The following is a 20,088-nucleotide window of genomic DNA, read 5'->3' as shown; positions in this document are numbered from 1 at the left end:
CCCAACCCCGGAAATGAGAAGAAGAAGAAAGAATCATAGAAAATCATGCTGTCAAATAAAGACCTACAACAAAAGAAGGGAATTATACCATCCTTAATACCATGCTCGTGTGCGCTCCATATTATGCAGTGAAGTAAATCCAGAAACAAAAGAGACAAAAGTCTATCAACGCTGTCAACTAAAGATTATTCATGCGTAATTATGTGTCAGGTATATTCACGATCCAAAATCCAAGCGCGCCATAGGGACGTTATATGTAGGCTTGGATAAAGATACGCTCACAAATTCGCAGATACGATGTCGTTATATCTAGTCGTGTATAGGTGAAAGTAGAACAAGGGATTGCTTCCGAACCACGGTATAGGTAGCGACCCAGCATCTTCGGAAGGTATTTTTTCATGCTTCGGCTTGTAAACCGACGACATAATGATGTCCGTTAGCGTCTGGGAGCAAAGGAAGTATGGTAACGATGTTTGTGAATCGTTTTCCATTTTTCTTATAGTTGGCGATTTCTACCTGGACTTCCTTCGTGGCTCGGATGGCACGTCGCATCTTCGTGATAGGTTCGGTACTCTCTAAAGACCGACTGGATCGACCTGTAAGATGTCCATATGGAGGATTTTGTAGAAACCGACAATTTCTACCAATAGTTTCCGAGGCAGAGTAGCCAGTCAACTCGTAGAATCCTGGGGAAGCATAGACGATGGGTATATCTGGTAAGCTGAGGTCACATAGTGTGAGCGAGACGGAACAGTCGAGAGGGCCGAGTTCAATGCAGGGGTTTGGTCGAGACACAAGTTGGAGCTAATATTTGCAAGCCAATTAGAACAAAATCAAGCACGTAGTAGACCTACACAATGCAACGCAGCCGTATGTGGAAGCAGGCTGTTCTTACCAGTATACCCATCACGTCTATCCCGCTAGCCGAGTAGATACCAGGATATATCATGGGGTCTGGGAGCTGTATCCAAGCAGCGGGGGAGTTGTTGCTGCTTCCCACATGAGTGGCAGGCGGAGTTGGAAACTCGTACTGGTCGCATAGAGCATCAATATCGGGCTTCGCTAACACTGGCCCCCAATAAAGAGGCGAGAAGATCTTACATCAAGAGCATGGTCTTCCCATGTATTCAGCTGCAGCGGCAAACCTGAAGACCCTGAAGGCATCATTTTGACGCCCCTTACACAAAGAAGTGATGTAAACGACAATAGGCGTAGGCGATCTTGGGAGATTGAAAAGATTGGGTTATTTCAGTATGATACGGCTTTTATAGGGATATTGAAAAACCAATGGGACAAGATCGAGAAAATTAGAAGTTGTACAACATGAGGGAAACGGGCTGCAAAATAGCAGCGCTTATTAAATATAATTTTCAAATCCAGGGATAAAAATACAAGCTTATAAAAGCGGATTGGGCAGTAGCCTGGGAAAGGGCAAGAGAAGACAAGACGAAAACGGCCACAGGTATGTTTTGCGCGGCTCCATCCAAGCCCAAATACGCTCCATAATGTTTGCTCCCTCACCGTTTACTCCCTCCTGACATAATAGTAATGGGGACCTTGAGCATTGGGGCCGGGCTTGAAAGCTTGATTCTGACGGCAGTCGGGCGGCGCTGAGGCAGCCTGCAGGTGGGTGCAGGGGGGTCCCTATGCAAAGGTTGAAAATCTTCGATACAAGGCGTCGATCTCAGATCACAAGCACGGGAGGCTCTGGCCACCATCGAGAAGGCTAGCGAACAGGTAGGGCGAGCGTCTTAGTGAGCCGTTGTTAGCGCACTACCACTTGGCGTCAGAAATATCCACTCGGTCTGTTAGCGCTCAAAGCCATCGTGGCTAAGGGATCGTAGACACCCGATGATTGGTCCGATGCTGGGAGATTGAATCCAGATGGCGATCGGGGTACTGGGCGCATTGGCTCCAGGACGATCGGAAATCCCAGCCTCTGATGCTGGTCGAATGCTACATGAGTAGTTTCCCATCAGCGGGGGGGGCTGTAGAGTTCCAGTTTTCTTGCGTCTGATGGCGTTCCCGTAGCTTGGGTTGACAATCTGAGGTTCTAGACCTCTGTCAAGTCTGTATTTCTGCTGATGGGCGCAAGAATGCGGCATTCGACCAGAGCCACGATCGTATATCAGGCTACAATCCAAGCTAGCCTTCAGTTTCGTCATTCATCGACAAGGAGGGGGCGGAATATCAAGCGATAAAATAGGGGCTGTAGCCTTGGAAGAACCTTTGACATGGCAAGCTGTACTGCTGCTGGTTTGTACATGCTCAGCTGTGGCCAATAGATTTTTCGAGTATCGAGTACGAGTGGAAATTCAAATGGTACGACCTGCTTCGTACTCCATGCCCTGATTTGTCGCCGACATCTTGATTGAGACAATCAATGGCTAAGACATGAGTGGAGTTCCGAGACGCTGCAGCCAGCCTCAATGTTGCACAGTTACGGTGAGAGCGGAAATTGAGAGCTCCCAAGGGAGTGGAATGCAAAGCTGAAAGATTCTTTATCGTTCTCTCTGCGACTTGCAGCTGTGGCTGCGTCAGTCACTGGCAGCTAGATAACGCAATTCAAGCACAGGAGCCCAAGTACCTGTCCAAATCACTGAAAGCATGGCAATACGTTGTACATTTCTCTTCTATACTCCTCCCCATCTGCGGATATGCCCAACATGCAGGTCCTTGACTGGCGCTGCGGCGGACAAACAGATGCACCTGGCCGGCAGGGGTATTATGATAGAGGTTGTGAGTCTTAGTTACTGCCTTGGCATAATACCTGGTCTGCGGCGAGCCAGCTGGCCTTTGATGAATTGGCAAAGAGATCTGCCGGTGTCATGCTCCATAGAACATCATGGATGGGTAGTATAGCTGAAGTCGATGGCCTGAGAAGCTAGCAAGGGGTTCGGGATGCGCCGTGTCCTGGCTTGGCATCGCTTGCGAGTCAAATGGAGCAGCAGGCTTAGTAAGATACGACGTCTAATAATTGACGAAGATGAAGAAACCCGATTTATTGACTTGATGCTTGTAGCAAATCAATAGATAGCATGCGAGGAATAGCTGCTGTTTCCGAGGTAGAACAGCTGCGGAGTCTTTGCCTGCGGATTATCCTTTTTGCTGCGTCAGCGGAAAGTACTTGGGTTCTTCCTTCGATCCATTAACAGCGAGTTATTTCTATAGGTAAAGTCAGCCTTAAAAAAAGAAAAGAATGGGAGCTCAATCTTGTAATAAAGGAGATGAATACATCTCATATGCCGAATATGCTTTTTAGCTGTGGAGATAGACTGCTGCCAGGCACAGTCACGGTCGTAGTGGTGTCCACTCAATTAACAGGGTATTAAGCTTAGGTAATTGCCAATTAACAACACCTCGCAGGTCGCGCAAGTCAAGCGCGTCTTCAACCCCCACTATGTTAAAGTTGCAGATGCATTCTGGTACAGTCTGTGCAAAGATGCTGTTATGAGGTAGTCGACATTTTCAACACCTTCAATTATACACCTGCACACAATGTCTCGCCGTCTATTCAGCCGTGGTGGCCGTACGGCTGCTGCCTCGACCGGCACCTCAACAACCACTACGATTACAGCCCTGCCTGACTATGAGCCGCTTTCTTTTCCTCTGTCCGACACTGCCCGGCGAGAGCTGATCGAGCTTTCAAACAATCGTGGTGCTGCACCTTATGAGGCTCAGTTAAAAGATTCTATCCGCCACCTTGGCCTCAGCGTGAGCGACCTGAACGAACGTCTGCGCAGAGGCCAAGATCGACTGGCTACAGTCTCTGAGCGTCGAAAAGAGAAGGAAACGGATAAGACAGCCGAAGAGGAGCGCCTTGAACAGCAGATGCCCGAATTCGAAAACGATGTTGAAAGGTTAACACGCGAATCAGAGCTTGCGCTGAGGGAGACCATCGATCGAAAGGCCGAGTTGGAAGACGAGGCATCCGTCCTGGAGGACCTCAGTACCACTGCGACAACAAATTCAATAGTCCAAACAAGAAATGCGGCTGCAACACAGAGCCGGCGAAGACATGCCAATAGAGTAGATAGTGACGAAGAGGAAGACGCTGCCGATGGGGGCAATGAGGACAACCAAGAGCCCGTGACCAGCGTCGTCGATACCTTTCGTGAGCTCCGCGCGAAGAAGAGGGCAGAATACACAGGCCTCAGCGTCCACCAGCGCTACGGCCTCAACAATGACTACGTCGGCTTCAAGAAGCTGTGGCATGAAGCCGCGGCGGGCGAAGACGGTCCTCCTTTACCAGATGCTTCACGATGGTTTGACTCCAATGGCGAGCCCGACATGACCATCCCTGACCGTGATGCACAAAATGGTTCCTTTGATGATGACGAAGAAGTGGCTGTCTCGCGAGAGAACATCAGTCTCAACTGCCCTTTGACCCTTCTCCCCATGAATGAGCCTTACAGGAGTCGCAAGTGCCCACACGTATTTGAAAAATCTGCCATCTTAGATTACTTGCCTCTCCGCGGTGAGCTTCAGTGCCCCCAAACGGGCTGTTCACAAGTAAGTCTCCTCTCCATCGTTTATGATTCCACGCTAATAAAATGAAGAAATTTTCTCGACTTCGCTTTGAAGAAGAGTTCTACCTAGACGAAGCCATGAAGAGAAGAATACAACGCTGGAGGCAGGCTGAGCAAAATCGCCAGGATATGGACGACGAAGATGAGGATGATCCTGACGAGTCCCTTCTTGTTGGCAGCCAACGACAGGCAGGAGGAGGCGGAGGCAGAGTGGTCAAAAGAGAGGCAAAACGGGAAATCTCATGATGCTGCAGCTACTGCTATGAATATTATAGAAAATGATACCCATGAATGAATTAAATCACGAGTCCAGTGTAAAACTTTTTCAGTATTGAATGCTTTTTGTATTTTTCAGTTTCTATTGTACAGTGACTTTTACGCCGTCTAGCTAGCTCTTGTCGTGGATTTCATCGCACATCGTAAGGGTATCATATCCTCCTACGCCCATATTGATACACACAAGGCATACAGGGCATACGTAAGCCAGGTATTTTACAATCAATCAATCCTTTGTCCATCATGCAGCATATTTATACCTTGCGCACAGCAAAGAAATAGTTGCCCACCTTTTCACTGCCTTTGACTTCTTTCCATCCCAGCCCAGGGACATACACAACGCCCATAACATGTGCACTGTCCCAGCCCTTGCCAGCTAGGAAACCCCTGAGCTCCTCCTCATTAAGGTATTTATTCCAATCATGCGTCCCCGGTGGTACGATACGCAGAATATCCTCGGCAATCAGATTCGTCGTAAGCCAGCTGATCCATGTCCGCGCAATCGTGCTCATGACGAGCCATCCTCCCGGCTTGACGAACGGCCGCACCTTATCGAGAAAGGCGCCGGGGTCGTCAATGTGCTCGATGACTTCGAAAAGTGAGACGATATCGTAGCCTTTTCCCTCTGCTGGGATTTCGAGCTGCTCTATGGAAGACTGCTTGTACGATAGCTTCTTCGCCAGCAAAGGATCCTTGCGGGCATGTGCTTTTGCGACGCTCAGGACAGACGGCGTGGGGTCAATAGCTGTGACGTGCTTCGTCGAGGGCAACCGGGCAGCGCTCTCAGCAAAGATGCCACCGCCGCAGCCAATGTCGAGGTACGTGACGGTGCCGTCGGCGCTGCGATCGTCAACCCGAGGCGCCGAGTCGGAGGATTGAAGACAGCTGCGGATGAAGTCGTGGCGCAGAGGGTTCATCAGGTGCAACAGGCGCGAGGACCCGTGAGGATCCCACCACTCGGCGGCCAGGGCGTTGAAGTGCGAGACCTCATTGGGGTTGACGGACGAGGCAGAGGCCGAATGCCATCGCGGCTGCTGGGCCTGGGCGGCGAATGGCAGCGTCGCAGCTCTAGCTACAGGGATGGTGGCCTGCAGCGACGGGCGAGGCACAGGCAGGCGTCGGAGGGCCTTTGTCGCTGCCCGGGTCGGAGCAGCCATCTGCCCTGGAGTGATGCGAATTGCGCCCGAAGGTGGTGGAGGAGAAGCCAGCAAAAACGACAATGAAGATGGAACACCAAGCTCGGAGCCTCGGAGTATGCGGAGTTCACGGGAGGGATGCCGAGACGAGCAGCAGCTCCGGGTATCGAACAAGGCCAGAGGATTGCCAGAATCCCACCACTGAAAAACAGCTGACAAAGGAGAATCGAACAACTCCGACCTTCTCCAATTCTTCCTTCTCAGGTATCCAAAGCAACTGAGGGGCCGTTCTGGCGTGTCGCTGGGCGGTGGAGACCCGGAATTGGGACTAGGAATTCAAAGTGGGAAGAAAAGTTCGAGAATGAATACCCGCGCGGTTGGCTATTGAGCTCTTTTTTGGGGCTGACATATCCGGAGTCTTTTCTTACTATGTTTTATTGATGCTGTATAAGCAGCTGTTGATCATCTTGTTAATCATCTTGTAATTCTTTTGTCTGTATATTTCTATGAAGCAGATAGAGTAGTATTTTGCTGGTATAAGTGATTGGATGATGGGTATGAAAAGTATTAAGCCCTGGTCACTGATCTCGGGCACCTCGCATATCTATGGGTGGCTGCATCTGCAGTGCAGTCATCATTTTGCCAATCGCACGGGGCCAAACCTATTGTATAGTTTATATAGCCACCCATTACACATTAATTCCACATTTCGTCCTCCTGTATTATCAATCAGCCTCACAATTAAGCATTCAAAATAGAGAATCTTGGGGTTGACTCCCAAACTAACACGCAAAAGCAGAGCGCTAGTGCCGCCACGGGTCCTCTCTCGGCTTACACATCATTACCTCGAACCGCGGGAATGCTGACAACAGGCAAGCACCACATGGGGTGGATTAGTCCCAATGCCATCATCCTGCAGGGCAGCAGAAAAAATGCCCGGCCCATTATCATGAGATGGAAAGCCGGCGCACCGAAGTCGCGGGTTAGAGTCTACAAAGCGCGTACCTAGTTTTATTATATATATCCGGCCGAGGCCCAGCGCCGAGCCAGCGTAAGGAGCAAAAAAGAAAAAGAAAGTCGTAACATCATTTTCTCACCAATTCTATTCACAGCGTCTGCTTCTGTGCACTTTAGTTTGCTTTTTCTCTCTTGCTACTCATAACATTCTGCCATTGAAGCAAACAAGACGAAAAGAGATCGATAGCCCGAACAAATCATCACTTCGCCAACCACTCAGTCGACTTCTAGTTGTCACCGCAGATCGCTGCGCCAAAACTGCGAACTATCTCCATTGAACTCTAAAGGGACTCTGCTCGGCGTTTGCCCCTCCATTGAGTTCGGCGTTGCCGCTGCAGACTTTCGGGCCTCGTTCAGCTTCACAAGCTTTCCAACAACTAAACGGCGCCAAAAATTGGTTCAGCTCGGCGTGCTATAGCCGGCCCGAGAGTCCAGTCAAGGGTACTTGCCGCTCGGGGTTTCTCGCTACGTCGGCCGTAGAAGTCCATCGAACACAAAAAGGTACTCCGTACTTTCGGCCCAGCAGTCCCGGCCTTGGGTGACCGTAGCATCGTAAATCGTCATATTCTTCCGAATCCGTCGTCCTTTCAGTCTTGTCATCAATCTTTTGGTCAACTTGAATACACACAAAACTCGACAGAAACGAGCAAAAGCAGCCAATCTCAACAAGAGCAGCGATATTTGATTACTTTTGATACCCAAAACAACACAACACCCACCATCCAGCAACAATGCCTTCCACCACCCTGGACCAGAGTCTCTTTGACTCAATCCCAGACTCTATCGAGGCTTTCCGTATGTGCTTCTGCTCCATTCCCCAGGTTCTCTTCCTTGCTCTGTTTTGAGACGCAATGACTGACTTTCCTCCGTCAAACAGGCAGAGGTGAATTCCTCGTCGTGCTCGACGACCCCTCCCGCGAAAACGAAGCCGACCTCATCATCGCCGCCGAAGCCGTCACCAAGGAGCAGATGGCCTGGATGGTGCGCCATTCCTCCGGCTACATCTGTGCACCCATCACACACGCCCGCGCCGACGCCCTCGGCCTGCCGCCCATGGTCCAGCGAAGCGAAGACCCCCGCGGCACTGCCTACACAGTCTCCGTCGACGCCGCCGACCCCTCCGTCACCACCGGCATCAGCGCCCACGACCGGGCTCTCGTCTGCCGCGTTCTCGCCGACCCTGCTTCCACAGCCGCGAGCCTGCGCCGTCCCGGCCATGTCCTGCCACTGCGCTCGGCTCCCGGCGGCGTGCGTGCCCGTAACGGCCATACCGAGGCTGCCACTGAGTTCTGTCGCTTGGCCGGCAAGGCTGAGGCAGGTGTCATCTGCGAGATTGTCGATGACGGCGAGGTGGTCCCTGGACAAGCGGTGCACAACAACCCTGGTATGCTGAGAGGCGAGGCGTGCATTGCTTTTGCCAGAAAATGGGGCCTCAAGGTCTGCACTATTGCTGATCTGGTTGCCTATGTCGAGAAGACTGAGGGCAAGCTCCCAGTCAATGGATCAAATTGAAAACTCGGACCAAACTTATGAGCATTAAAGAGATGGAATGAGAATGAAACTGAAAACGAAAACGAAACCAAAAAGAAAAACAAAGGGATTATAATAAAGGAAAGAAAAAAACATCAGAAAGAGGGATAATGCATAATTGGGGACTTCTTTGATTTATGCGTCGACGGCGGACAAGGCTGCTCAACAATCTTAAACACACGCACATACACACTCCTACTCCTATCTACTTTACCTGCATTCCACCAGCTTCATATTTCTACGACTTATTTTGTATCTATGTATGCGTACCTTCTGTATGCCTTAACGGTTATCTTTGGTCCTCTACGATTAGAATTAGCCATTTCTGCGGCGTTGTTTACATACCAATATATATGTATAGCCTGTTCTGGATACTAAAAAAGAAAAGAAAAAGAAAATTACACTTTAAATTTATCTCTATTGGAGCCAATTGGCTTGGGCTGTAACCAGGACCTATTGTCCTATGTGCAGATACATGAATATTTTACCAACCAAACTCCTCTAAAATGCTAATGGGCCATAGCCTATGGTATATGATATGCAACCTGGATAAAAGCGATATTAACCTGAAGCAACTACGCCATGAAATCCTCCTCGATGGTACTCCGTCCACCACCACCACCACCACCACTCTTCTTGGATTGGTTCAACCCCAATTTGAGTTCAGCAGCCTTCTCAAGCAGCTCATCCGTGCTGCTGGTGCTGCGGTCGGGCAGCGGCGCTGCTGTATTGGAACGCACTTGCACTTTAACCTCCCCTTGCACTCCATCCACCCTGATCGTCGACACAGTGGTGCCTCCTGGTGGTGGTCTCAGGTTAGGCTGTGGTGCCATGCTGACAAGCTCGCGGAAGAAGTTGTTCGCAGCTTCGCAGCCGTCCAGCAGCCATTTCAAGCAGATGGTGACTCGCTCCTTGGCAAATGGATTGTGGTCGTCGTACGCGCAGCAGTTGAGAAGGGGAACAATGCCATTGTACTTCATCATCTGCATCTGCACCTGTGCGTTACCAGGGCTGCTCTGTCCCGGTGGTGGCTGCAGAAGCGTTGCAATGATGGTGAAAATCTGTCCCTTAATGCCACTCCATGGGAACTTATGGGCCGGCTCCTGCAAAGGAGGTGGCGGGGGTGATGGAGGAACATTCTCATTTCCGGTAGAGTATGGCCGTTCGACCATCAGGTCGCTATTACTACCGTTCGCGCTAGAGGTAGTCTCGGCTGCCGGTGCACGCTTGGGCACTTCAACCATGGGCTTCTTTGGAACTGCGGCCTCAAGACTGCTGAGAACCGTGATCAGGTCATATATAGCCTGCCACTCAATAAGATGAGGCCTCATATCTACCATTTCGGCCGCAGTCGTAAGGAATTCCAAGTACTGGGCCAGTCCGTCCTTTGCTCGTTCCATATCCCAGCTGTCAACAGGAAACTCGGCTGGGTCGCGGTTATCTTCGCGGATTTGGGCCTGCAGATGCATGAGAGCCGCACACTCGGGCACAATTCTGCTTCGGAAAAAGCTGAAGAAGAAGTGCACCAGTTTGAGATCCTTGGTATGGTCCTTAGGATCCTGGGTAGTGGTGCTGGTAACCCGAGCTCGTAGCATGTGATTGACTAAACGCAAAAGGACCGTCTGGGCTGGAGAGATGATATCCTTGGGGATTCTCAGTGAGTTCCAGGCATATGGTACTAGAGCACTGTGGTGAATAGCCTCGACGATTTGCGTTGTGACTTGGAAAATAAGACTCTGCTCATCCTTGTCCCACACTGCAATGAAGACGAGCAATTCACGGAGCAGACTCTTTCCGCAGTCCAATGCAAGGAACATCCTGCATCGTGATTTTTGTAGGTTCTCTCCGACACGTGTCAATCCAGATCCCGCATGATCAAGGATACAAGACTTGATAATCATATGGAGTGCTTCAATCTGTTTAGGATCCAGGATATTAGGCACTTCGGTCAAGAGTCCAGTCAACGGTCCGTCGCCATAAGATTCGTCGTCGTCGACCTCTTCATCGTCCATCATATCATCCATATAATCATGAGGATAATCGTGATCGTGGTGATGATGATGGTGGTGGCAGTGGTGATGATGGTGATCCTCGTCATCATGGTGGTGATGGTGGTGATGGTCGCACTCTACTACTTCATCGCCACCCTCAGCGTGCTCATTTTCGTTCTCATTCTCATTCTCGTTCTCGTTCTCATTCTCATTCTCGTTCTCATTCTCATTCTCGTCGATCTCATGAACGTGGCCATGCTCGTGATCATGGTGGTGGTGATGATGGCACTCATGATCGTCTTCGTGGTGATGGTGATGGCGAAGGTAGCACTCATGACACTCATGACAGTGTTCATGGTCAGAGAGGTCCTCCTCAGCGCCCTCTGGAGGGGGTGAGTGGTCAGCTCGATATGAATGAGCATAGCGATGGACCAGATTGTTCCGACAATGCTCAGTGCGTGATTGCGCAAACTCCACGGACGGCATGCCGACGACCCAATCCTCGTAATTTGGATCGCGCGCTCGAAGCCACCAAGTATCAATCTCACGAGATACACGACCATACAGCCGATCTTGTTCAAACTTGTCCGTCTCATCCACATTCCAAACTGGAATCGTCTTCTCATTACCCTCTTGCACATCAACAGGCGAGTCAGCAGGGACATCTGGAAGCCAATTCCAAGCCAATGGTCGGATTGGAGCTAGATTTCCCGGCGGCTTGTCTGCGTGGTTCTGAACATAGTCTTTGAGTAACTTCCTCGCTGTGTCGCACATTTTCGAGTTACGGTCAAGCCAGTGCTGAACCTGGTGCTTGGCTGCGTCCGGCCGAAATCCTGAACCGTCACTCATAATTTCTTCAGGCCCTGATAGCGCGCCATCGTCGTCAAACAAAACATCAAACCAAAATGACATTTTGTTGCGATCATGCTTGGCAGTCCAATTGTGAACCTGTTGCAGTGAAGTGACAAGCAGCTTCTTATCTAAAGAGGGTTAGTAAAAGTCTTTTTCTGCGTCAAAGGATGATACTGTCACATACATAATTCAGTAATGTCAGTGAGCTTTACTCTCTGAGCCTCGTCCAGGATCTCGCCGTCATAACCCTTACTCGTCACGTTGACACATAGGATGATGGTTTGGTAAACCATCTGGTCAAAGTGCACAGCGGCACAGATGTCCTGGGGGACCTCAGGCTCGGCATTAACAAGAAGATTCCGAGCAATATGCATAAGCTTGATGAGCGTCCCCAGATCTTCCTTGACGGAAACATGGTTGAGGACAATCAGGGCTGTGCTCTCCTGAGGGCTGACTCCCTTGTTCGGGTCATTCAACGCAGATAACGGCCCCACTGACCGTGATGTTAGGCTTGGGATAGCAGCAGCAAAGATCCTTGTAAGCCATATCCAGATTGCTACATTTCGTGCCAGAGCCTCCCTGTTGATATCGGTTAGCCACCGAAACAAGCTTCAAGCCCACGTGTAGGCATGTTTTATGGAACAAAATGAGATCCCACCTAGCTTTACGAAGAGTATGAGTCTTTTCCAGCGTCTTTGAGATCATCGAGCTCACTCTGGCTGTGGTTTGAGGGCCCATGGGAGGCGATTGGGTGAAATGGCCTTCTAGGCACACGAGAGCGGCTGAGAAGCATCGCTCCTCGATGGTTTCATTTGAGACCTCGCCACCATTTTCCTGCGGCTGCGCAGCCACGGCTTCCTGCCCAAGAATAGTGGTGTCATTAATATCAATCGTTTCCGTCATCCTCATCTCGGCGGCCGTTGCTGAAATCACACAAGTGAAAGCTTTAACGGCTTGGATATCCTAGCCTTGGCTGCAGGTTATGAAGGGCTGAAGGGCTCCGCAAAAAAAAGTTGCCGGCTTGGTAATCATAGAGCCCCGCTGTATCGGGGATAGAGGGAAGCGATAAGACAGCGGACTTTGGTCGCTGTACCACGTAATATTTTCAATACTCGACTCCGAATAAAATGGAGAAGCAAAATGGGCTCCGCGTCAGCTAGAGCTGTGATGCTCCTTGGGTATTTTATTTTTAACGAGATATCCGAGGTAGTCGCAATGGAGATGTCCGCTTAGTAACTGTCTCTACCTGCGCACTCTGTAATAGCAGGTGCTCTATACTGTACTACTGAGATAAGTAAGGTACGGAATCAATTTTTAGAATGCCGTATCCCGGAGTGGCTGTCTGTCAAGCAATATTCTTAGTTTTTTATCAACACGCCTGAAATAGATACAATTCCCTAGACGCAGCTTTAGATAGGGTATTCTCTCGGCGCTAAACTTCAAGGATCTGATCCTTCACTTCTTGTGATGGCGTGCTCTGCCAGTAGTCTGTGAATCTGCTAATGGGACAGGAAAAGAAAAAAACGTGCCCCTCCAACCCTATCGATAGAGGGGTAGCTCTATAGCGCAACTACTATTTTGTTGCTCCTACAATTCTGCGGTCTTTCTCGAGAATATTAATAGCTCTATCGGCTCTAAACTCTCTGTATTCAACTCATTCTATACGTACGTAAACCAGCACGACAGGCAATTTGTTCAAGTCTAGTTATACCAGCATCAGCTAACTCTCTGGGCGCAGCGAAGCAGTCACAATGGCCGACCTCCCCACCTCTTTCGACCGTATGTCGCAAACCTCTTCCTGTTATTATCGCCGTCTCTCGCTTCACAACGACTACCGATGTGATTCTAACTGTCATATCTAGAGCCCGTTCACATCGGTGTCATTGGCGGCACCGGCCTGGCCCAGCTCGAAGGCTACGAGCCCATTGCTGTCGTCAACCCCGTCACACCTTGGGGAACTCCAGCCTCGCCCATCTCTATCCTCTCCCACAATGGCGTAAACGTGGCTTTCCTTGCCCGTCACGGAGTGCACCATCAGTTTGCGCCTCATGAGGTTCCCAACCGCGCCAACATTGCTGCTCTCCGCCATCTCGGTGTCCGATGCATCATCGCCTTCTCTGCTGTCGGCTCTCTCCAGGAGGAGATCAAGCCCATGGACTTTGTGATTCCTGACCAAGTTATCGATCGCACAAAGGGTATTAGACCATTTACCTTCTTCGAGGGTGGTGTTGTCGGCCACGTTGGATTTGCGGATCCATTCGACAAGAAGCTGGCTGAGATCGTCAAGACTTGCGCAGCGCATATGGAAGGCGAGGGTGTCGTGCTTCACGACAAGGGCACTCTCATTTGCATGGGTATGTTTACTCCTTTGATGGCTGATAGTACCGATATCACAAGTTTGTGTTGGCTAATTCTCTTTTTCTTTCAATATACAGAGGGACCTCAATTCTCTACTCGTGCCGAATCTCACATGTACCGATCATGGGGTGGCTCCGTCATTAACATGTCTGCTCTCCCTGAGGCCAAGCTCGCTCGTGAGGCTGAGCTGTCTTACCAGGTTATCTGTATGGCAACCGACTATGACTGCTGGCGCTCATTCGAGGACGTCAATGTCGAAATGGTCTTGAAATACATGCAGGCCAACAGCCAGAATGCCAAGAGACTGGTAGGAGGTGTCCTGGATCAGCTTATCAAGCTTGACCATAGCGACCTTGTTCTGGCTAAGCACTGGGAGGGAACATCTTCCGGAGCTGTCAAATTCATGACTAAACCTGCTGGAAGGAACCCTGAGGCCATGAAGAACGTTGAGTATCTGTTCCCAGGCTTCTGGGAGAACTAATCTGGAGTCAGAAAGTAAACTTGGGGCGTTTGGTAGCGGAAAATACGACGACAAACAAGTCAACGGTGCAGGCTGGGCATACATCTAAAGTTCAACAACTGTTGCGACTATATTTCTTTTTTAAGCTATGCTGCTTTTTATTGCTAATTTGTGTTTCAATTATAAAACTTTTAAGAAGAATGAGAAAATAGCCAGAAGGCAAGAAGGATTTGGATTATAGATCTTCAACAGATACAAAAAATTTAGACAGTTCTAGAGAAAGACAAGATAGCGGAATCTGAATTAGGCCATCGCTTTACCTGGTTAGAATGGTAGTAGGGCCAAGTGACTGTTCTACTTTGGATACTAGAGTGCTTCTGCCTCTCTACTCTAATTCTAGCTTGATTTAGATCTCGGGAAGAGCCGACGAGCTTGGTTTCTAATCTACATCTGACCTTGTATTGACTACGTACAATGACTTCCTTTCGGTGGCTAGCTCAGCCCATACAAAGAAGCAGCAAATCGCCATATTATTTTTATCTAAACTTGAATGGATCACAGCGCCAACCTTCGTCACCATTGTACAAATAGACATGGGGAAAAAGAAGAACAAATCAGCGTACGCAACCAAGTCACAGATCAATTCTCCTCTCAGATAGCACGTAGGTTGTACAGCTAATACAGAATAGAAGTAAAAAAAAGGTATCACAATGTCAAAAAGACCATAGTGGCCGAGAATGGCACAATTCGCCATCTTTCCTCTTTCTGCAAACTCTTACAAAAAGAAACATTGGCTGAGTAATATCTTGCATGCGGAGCTCTTCATCAATCCAGATCCTGACGGCGACGACGTCAGAATTGTGCGCTATAGCTGCAGCACAGCTAATGTAGTTCAATCCCTGTTTTAACCCATGGTCAATGCTCCTCGTATTGTTTTAATAAGTTAAACTCTGTCACATTCTTGTGCATAAATCAAGGCTTTTTCATCTCCAAAAACATAGTGTGATAGCTGGGCCTACAAGTGAGCAAGTTTGGAGGAACAGCAAACGTAGTGTTGGCACGAATAGATTACATCTCAAAGCGGGCATTGATCTTCTTTCCTGCCTGATCATGCAGCCAGCCCCTGGCTGTTTTTGCTCGGCGCAATGCCAGAGAAGAATGCATCCATGACGTCTGTACCAACTACTCGGAGCCGAGCACTGGAATCTCCATGACGACAGTATTCCCGCAATAGAACCTGAGAATCGAATCTCGCCTGTCAATCGTCCAATTTTGGAACATCTTTTCTCAGAGTGGATTGACGGACTTCACCCGTGCATGAGAGAGAACCAACAGCTTCCTTCATCGGGCAGGATCCTCCACAGGAGCTGTCATATTGTGACAGTGTTTCTCTTTGCAGATTTAACACGTAAGGCAGAATTATGATCCTTTGTACTTCGTGCATATCCTCAGTCATTCCTACGTGCTATTGGCAGCTTGGGGGCAGCTTCTGGGGCTGCAGCCCCATCGAGTTAAGCGAAGTGTACTCCGTATACTACTATTAGTTCCTAGTCTACAAAGGCTGATTTCCATGTAACGTAGATAGACCCCATTCAGCCCCCTCTTTATTACTGCACGGAGTCGACTCCGTACACTCGCTATAGGTACTTGTTATACAGAGTAGTACTACTTGGATAGATTACTCCGAATGGGGTTCATGCAAATATCATTAGCGCAATAATAGTACCACTCCTCCACCCGCCACTACCATGATACCTGAATGCAGGAAACTTACTAGCACAAAAGACGGAAGAGAAAACTTGATGGCGTGCCGTGATTTGTGTGTCTCCGCATCTTTAATATTACGGGTACTGTGGCCCTGGCTGTCACTTGTGCCACGTTTTCCCACGCCTATCGACGACGTAAAAGCCAGTGTTATATCCATGTAGAAGCGGTAAGCTTGCAGATCACAGGGGCCATATGTGCAATGGATGGCTACGGGCAATAGCTCGGAACGAGAGTGAAAATTAGTCTACATATTGAAACTCTCTTCAAAGTTGCTAGGGACACTCTCTTGGGCTGGGGGGCTGTGAGAATAGTACTCATATGCAGGTTCTAATAGTGCCCGTCAGCACGCCAAATAGTATGGCCTGTCGGATTATGGCCGGCTTGCATACCCTCCAGCCACGATGACAAGCAGGCTGCATGGGCGCCAATTTATGGAGGGCCGACGTCTCAGCTACAGGACTAAACTATATCGAGATTCGATTTCAAATTTACAAGGTAGTGTGTTACTTAAGGATTTTCTCTGACTTACTCGCATTGCGTGCAGCGTGGGTTACTTGACAAAAGAACACCCGAGGGACGGGAAATGGGAGTTATTCCCTCAGATACGGCCTACAGGGGTCATAACGTAGCCTGTTCAGCCAAGTAATACGTTGACGGTGGCCAAGGCATCAATCGAAGTCCCCAATGGCGAGTGGATAACGTTGGCATAGTCATCAGACAAAGCTCGAACAAAAGATAGCTAGGCGAACATGTAAACTAAGGTATTTCGAGCAGTTCGCCTGATAGACTGCACCACTAGCTTCTATCTAGCAATTATGCATAGAGCGACATTGGTGTTGCAGCGATGCGATAGGAGGAGGGCACCACAGACTATCCGTATTGCTTAACCAACCAGGCAGCTTGATTTCATTCTCATTTTGGGCTTCAAACTAATGGCGACCTAAATAAACAAGAGTTTACGAGAACGCTATGCCCATCTTTGAAGAGTTCTCAGCTATTCTTCAAACTTCTACCGTCCAATTGACCTTCGCGTTCGAGGAAAGTACCAATGGCCAGGCATGACGTGTCACAATTGTGACAGCACTGGGCTAGAGTGCAGCGACAGCGGCCCAAGTTGGTGGATATGTCACTTGAGCAATGGATTCTTCGTGCCAGGGGCTGGACGGTCGGAACAGCGGCTGCATGGTGAGCTTCGTGGGCAATGCCCAAGAGGGGCAGCGAGACGAATATGTCCCAACGGCAGGGTCCCTGCATATTATACTATACCACCATTTACTTACCAGGCAGTCTGTAAACTCGTAGACATAGTGATTGATCTCCATGAGACTTGAGCAATCGAAGGGAGCTTACTCCGTAATTGGGAGCGAGTAGCGAGTCTTTCGTCCCACCCAGAGGGCATTTTCTGCCCTACGACAGCCTCGGGCTACATCAGGCATGGCCAAAAGTTCTGAAAATAGGATTACGCTGCATTTCCATGAAAAAGGAAAATGCATAAAAAACAAAATTGGGAAATGTGCGGGCGAAATGTGTGGGCGAAATGCTACCTATCTTATGCCGAGTAGATATGCGGAAGGCCTCTCAGGAGGCACTCATTGGTGGATGAAGAGATTTGCTCACATTTCATTTTACTCAGCCATCATCCAGCCGCATTTACAACGCTTTGTACAGTAGCATACGTCGGTTTGTGCCCACTATGGGATCGATTGTGGGCACGAACAGAGACGCTAACTCGAGGACACCCGACTAATTCTTGACGAAGTACCATGGCTATCCAACCTCTGCCATCGTTTGGGTTTAGGTCACTATCATATTCAGAAAAGAGAGCTTACTCACAGAGGTTGGCACAAGTCCTAGATACATCTGTTGGTAGTAGTCGAATTCAGTTGTCCACTGGATCAAAAGGAGGCGAGTATCATAAGCTCGCGGAGTTGATTGTCACCAGCAAGGGATCTTCCCGCAGATCGGGTCTTCCCGCACCCATTCACACTAAGCTGGGGAGAAAAGGAAAGACGAGAAGAAGACTGTAAAAAGTTCGCGGCAGGGTATCGAGGCTAGATGAAAGAACCATTGGGTTTAGCGACGCTAGGATGATGGAGCCGGTGAGCCGTCCCTTTTGATTATTGTCCACCAATGCAGGGAGGGCCAACAAGATTAAAGCCTCAGAGACTTGGGGTAGCAACTTACTTTCCTCAGCTTATTACTAGAAGCTTTAGCGCCTTAGCTGCTGCCAAGTTATCACGATTTGTCCGTGCCATACCCCATACTCAAGGGATCTATCTCCGAAAATAAGACTCATGAACGTATACCGCACTCGAATGGGTCGAAAGACCAGCCGCTAGCTCTCTTCCTAGCTGTGAAAGGTGGGCTTGGCATACTAATTACATGGTGCACAAGCAAAACTGCATCCCTCTTTATATTTCTTGCATTCCCCCTCAGTGCTTAGACGTGGCTGCTCTTGCCACACTTCATTTGGATGATGCTCCAGCGTTATGGCCTCAGAGGCCAAAGTACAAGATTAGTGGGCCCTGTCGAGAAGCACCTGGCCACAGGATTTTCTATCTTAGCCAATTGGTGGGAAGCTGGAATCGAGACAACATTGGTGAAACGGATCTCGTACGATTTGTAGTTACGTCTTGTCGACATGTCGCACATACGAGTTACTGTATACTAACCCGCACGGACGCACGAAGGGCTGCATACTCGTGCTTGGTATGGAGTACAGGGATATGGGAAAATCATGAGTAGGCCCTTTCAGGTTCAGGTGGACCAGAGCCCATCAAGTGGGACTGTGTGTACCCACGGAGATGGAACTCAGTGGTCATGAGATATCATGAGAATTAGCCAGTATATTAGCCATTTTGTCATTTCTATCCTGCGTGCATCCGACGCAAATGCGGAAATGACGTGTACTCTTTACCTGTCAAAGTCGACTGGATAATATACGATCGTGCTTACAGGCGTGCCGTGGCACAGCTGATGTGGATTCGAAGAAGTCCCTGAGCTATGGTCACGCAGCTAATGGGACAGCCTGCATTTGTCTAGACAGGGGAGACTTTCGAAGTGACGGCCAGGAAAAGTGAGGATGAAGAGAGTTGCAGGATGAAGCTGAAAATCTCAACGAAGTGGTGGCGGATGATGATGCCGAGGTTTCAATAACTCTGCTGGTACCGCCGGCCGCTAATGAAGCACTAGCATTAGTACCTCCTCCCACCTGATATCAGTAACACGTACTAATCACGTAAGTACATACATACGAATACACGTATTCTCATTCAGAGACTTGGGAGCTTAGTGGAAACACATTGGTGCTGTAGATTTTCTCCTGAGCTGGTGTACGAGTTAGCAAATCAATATTTTCATGTGCTGTTCTATGTGCCGATACCAGCGGGCGCTGCGCCGCATATCAGTGGGGCCGTGGCCCGCCCTCTTACCGCTCTTGAAGAATCAGGTACCAAATTGGTGACCCTGAGAAGCGGCTGAAGTGTCACTGTAGGGAAATGTAATACATACTACTCTATTAATGTATGATCGAACTTGACGCCAAGGCGGTGATGGGTACTGCTGGTACTTTATAAGGTACTTGTAGTCAACGCCGCAGTATCACCACAGGTAGTAAGTAGCTCTTATCTATACTGAGACACTAGGCAGGTACTGACATGCTCACTTCCTATAGTAACTGCCGTTACATAGGAGTGCCATCAGATATCGCCAAACGATCTGTATCAACTTTTACTCTTCTTCAGCTGGAATTCAATGTGGTCATAATCCATCTTGACCTACAATCGAGGGTTCTCACTGATCGGTGATCATCACATGTATGTCAGAATTGACCCCTGCTCGACGGAATGCTCTCCCAGACGCCCGAACCAACGACGGTGAGACACAGTGATGGGACACCACCACGAAGCTGGAGCATCTAGTGAAAGTTGCAACCACCACACCCTCCCTGTCGTATTGTCGATTTGATGCTACTCATATAGAGCAAATCGACCATTTACCAAGATGCATGAGCCGACGCGGGCGACACAAGTACCTACGGGTTGCCACTTCAGGGGTCGAGAAGCAAATGATGACGACAGGTAGTGGCGCTCTTGAGCCTATCTCCATCCAGCGGAAAGTATGGATTACTATTCTAAATAGTGATGATTGTCTCTACGCACAAACCAAGATCT

General features: G+C 49.2%; 6 protein-coding genes across 6 annotated transcripts; 3 read left to right on the top strand and 3 right to left on the bottom strand.

The window, feature by feature from the left end:
• Positions 1-82: 82 nt before the first annotated feature.
• On the bottom strand, positions 83-1,487 carry GGI43DRAFT_110670 (PAS domain-containing protein). Its single transcript, XM_083198912.1, has 3 exons — positions 1,102-1,487; positions 896-1,030; positions 83-804 (listed from the first exon to the last, which is right to left on the bottom strand). The coding sequence occupies exons 1-3, from the start codon at positions 1,165-1,167 to the stop codon at positions 397-399; spliced, it is 609 nt and encodes a 202-aa protein (XP_083058694.1). The 5' UTR covers positions 1,168-1,487; the 3' UTR covers positions 83-396.
• A 1,693-nt stretch (positions 1,488-3,180) lies between these two features.
• On the top strand, positions 3,181-4,917 carry GGI43DRAFT_110680 (SUMO ligase MMS21). Its single transcript, XM_083198913.1, has 2 exons — positions 3,181-4,512; positions 4,560-4,917. Exons 1-2 carry the CDS (start codon positions 3,499-3,501, stop codon positions 4,773-4,775), a joined length of 1,230 nt encoding a protein of 409 aa, XP_083058693.1. The 5' UTR covers positions 3,181-3,498; the 3' UTR covers positions 4,776-4,917.
• On the bottom strand, positions 4,851-6,688 carry GGI43DRAFT_410584 (S-adenosyl-L-methionine-dependent methyltransferase). Its single transcript, XM_083206631.1, has one exon. It carries the CDS (start codon positions 5,960-5,962, stop codon positions 5,060-5,062), a length of 903 nt encoding a protein of 300 aa, XP_083058692.1. The 5' UTR covers positions 5,963-6,688; the 3' UTR covers positions 4,851-5,059.
• A 537-nt stretch (positions 6,689-7,225) lies between these two features.
• Positions 7,226-8,767, top strand: GGI43DRAFT_110634 (3,4-dihydroxy-2-butanone-4-phosphate synthase RIB3). The gene is made up of 2 exons (XM_083198911.1): positions 7,226-7,753; positions 7,836-8,767. Exons 1-2 carry the CDS (start codon positions 7,690-7,692, stop codon positions 8,468-8,470), a joined length of 699 nt encoding a protein of 232 aa, XP_083058691.1. The 5' UTR covers positions 7,226-7,689; the 3' UTR covers positions 8,471-8,767.
• Positions 8,768-8,886: 119 nt separating this feature from the next.
• GGI43DRAFT_410580 (uncharacterized protein) lies at positions 8,887-12,296 on the bottom strand. The gene is made up of 3 exons (XM_083206630.1): positions 11,990-12,296; positions 11,516-11,910; positions 8,887-11,459 (listed from the first exon to the last, which is right to left on the bottom strand). Exons 1-3 carry the CDS (start codon positions 12,238-12,240, stop codon positions 9,064-9,066), a joined length of 3,042 nt encoding a protein of 1,013 aa, XP_083058690.1. The 5' UTR covers positions 12,241-12,296; the 3' UTR covers positions 8,887-9,063.
• A 164-nt stretch (positions 12,297-12,460) lies between these two features.
• Positions 12,461-14,468, top strand: GGI43DRAFT_410577 (S-methyl-5-thioadenosine phosphorylase). The gene is made up of 4 exons (XM_083206629.1): positions 12,461-12,996; positions 13,070-13,110; positions 13,194-13,685; positions 13,767-14,468. The coding sequence occupies exons 2-4, from the start codon at positions 13,083-13,085 to the stop codon at positions 14,168-14,170; spliced, it is 924 nt and encodes a 307-aa protein (XP_083058689.1). The 5' UTR covers positions 12,461-12,996; positions 13,070-13,082; the 3' UTR covers positions 14,171-14,468.
• Positions 14,469-20,088: the final 5,620 nt, after the last annotated feature.

The sequence above is a fragment of the Trichoderma evansii genome (assembly GCF_050947405.1).
Source record: "Trichoderma evansii strain SZMC 28006 chromosome Unknown GGI43scaffold_16, whole genome shotgun sequence".
NCBI lineage: Eukaryota > Fungi > Ascomycota > Sordariomycetes > Hypocreales > Hypocreaceae > Trichoderma > Trichoderma evansii.
This window is presented reverse-complemented; position numbering and strand designations above follow the sequence as displayed.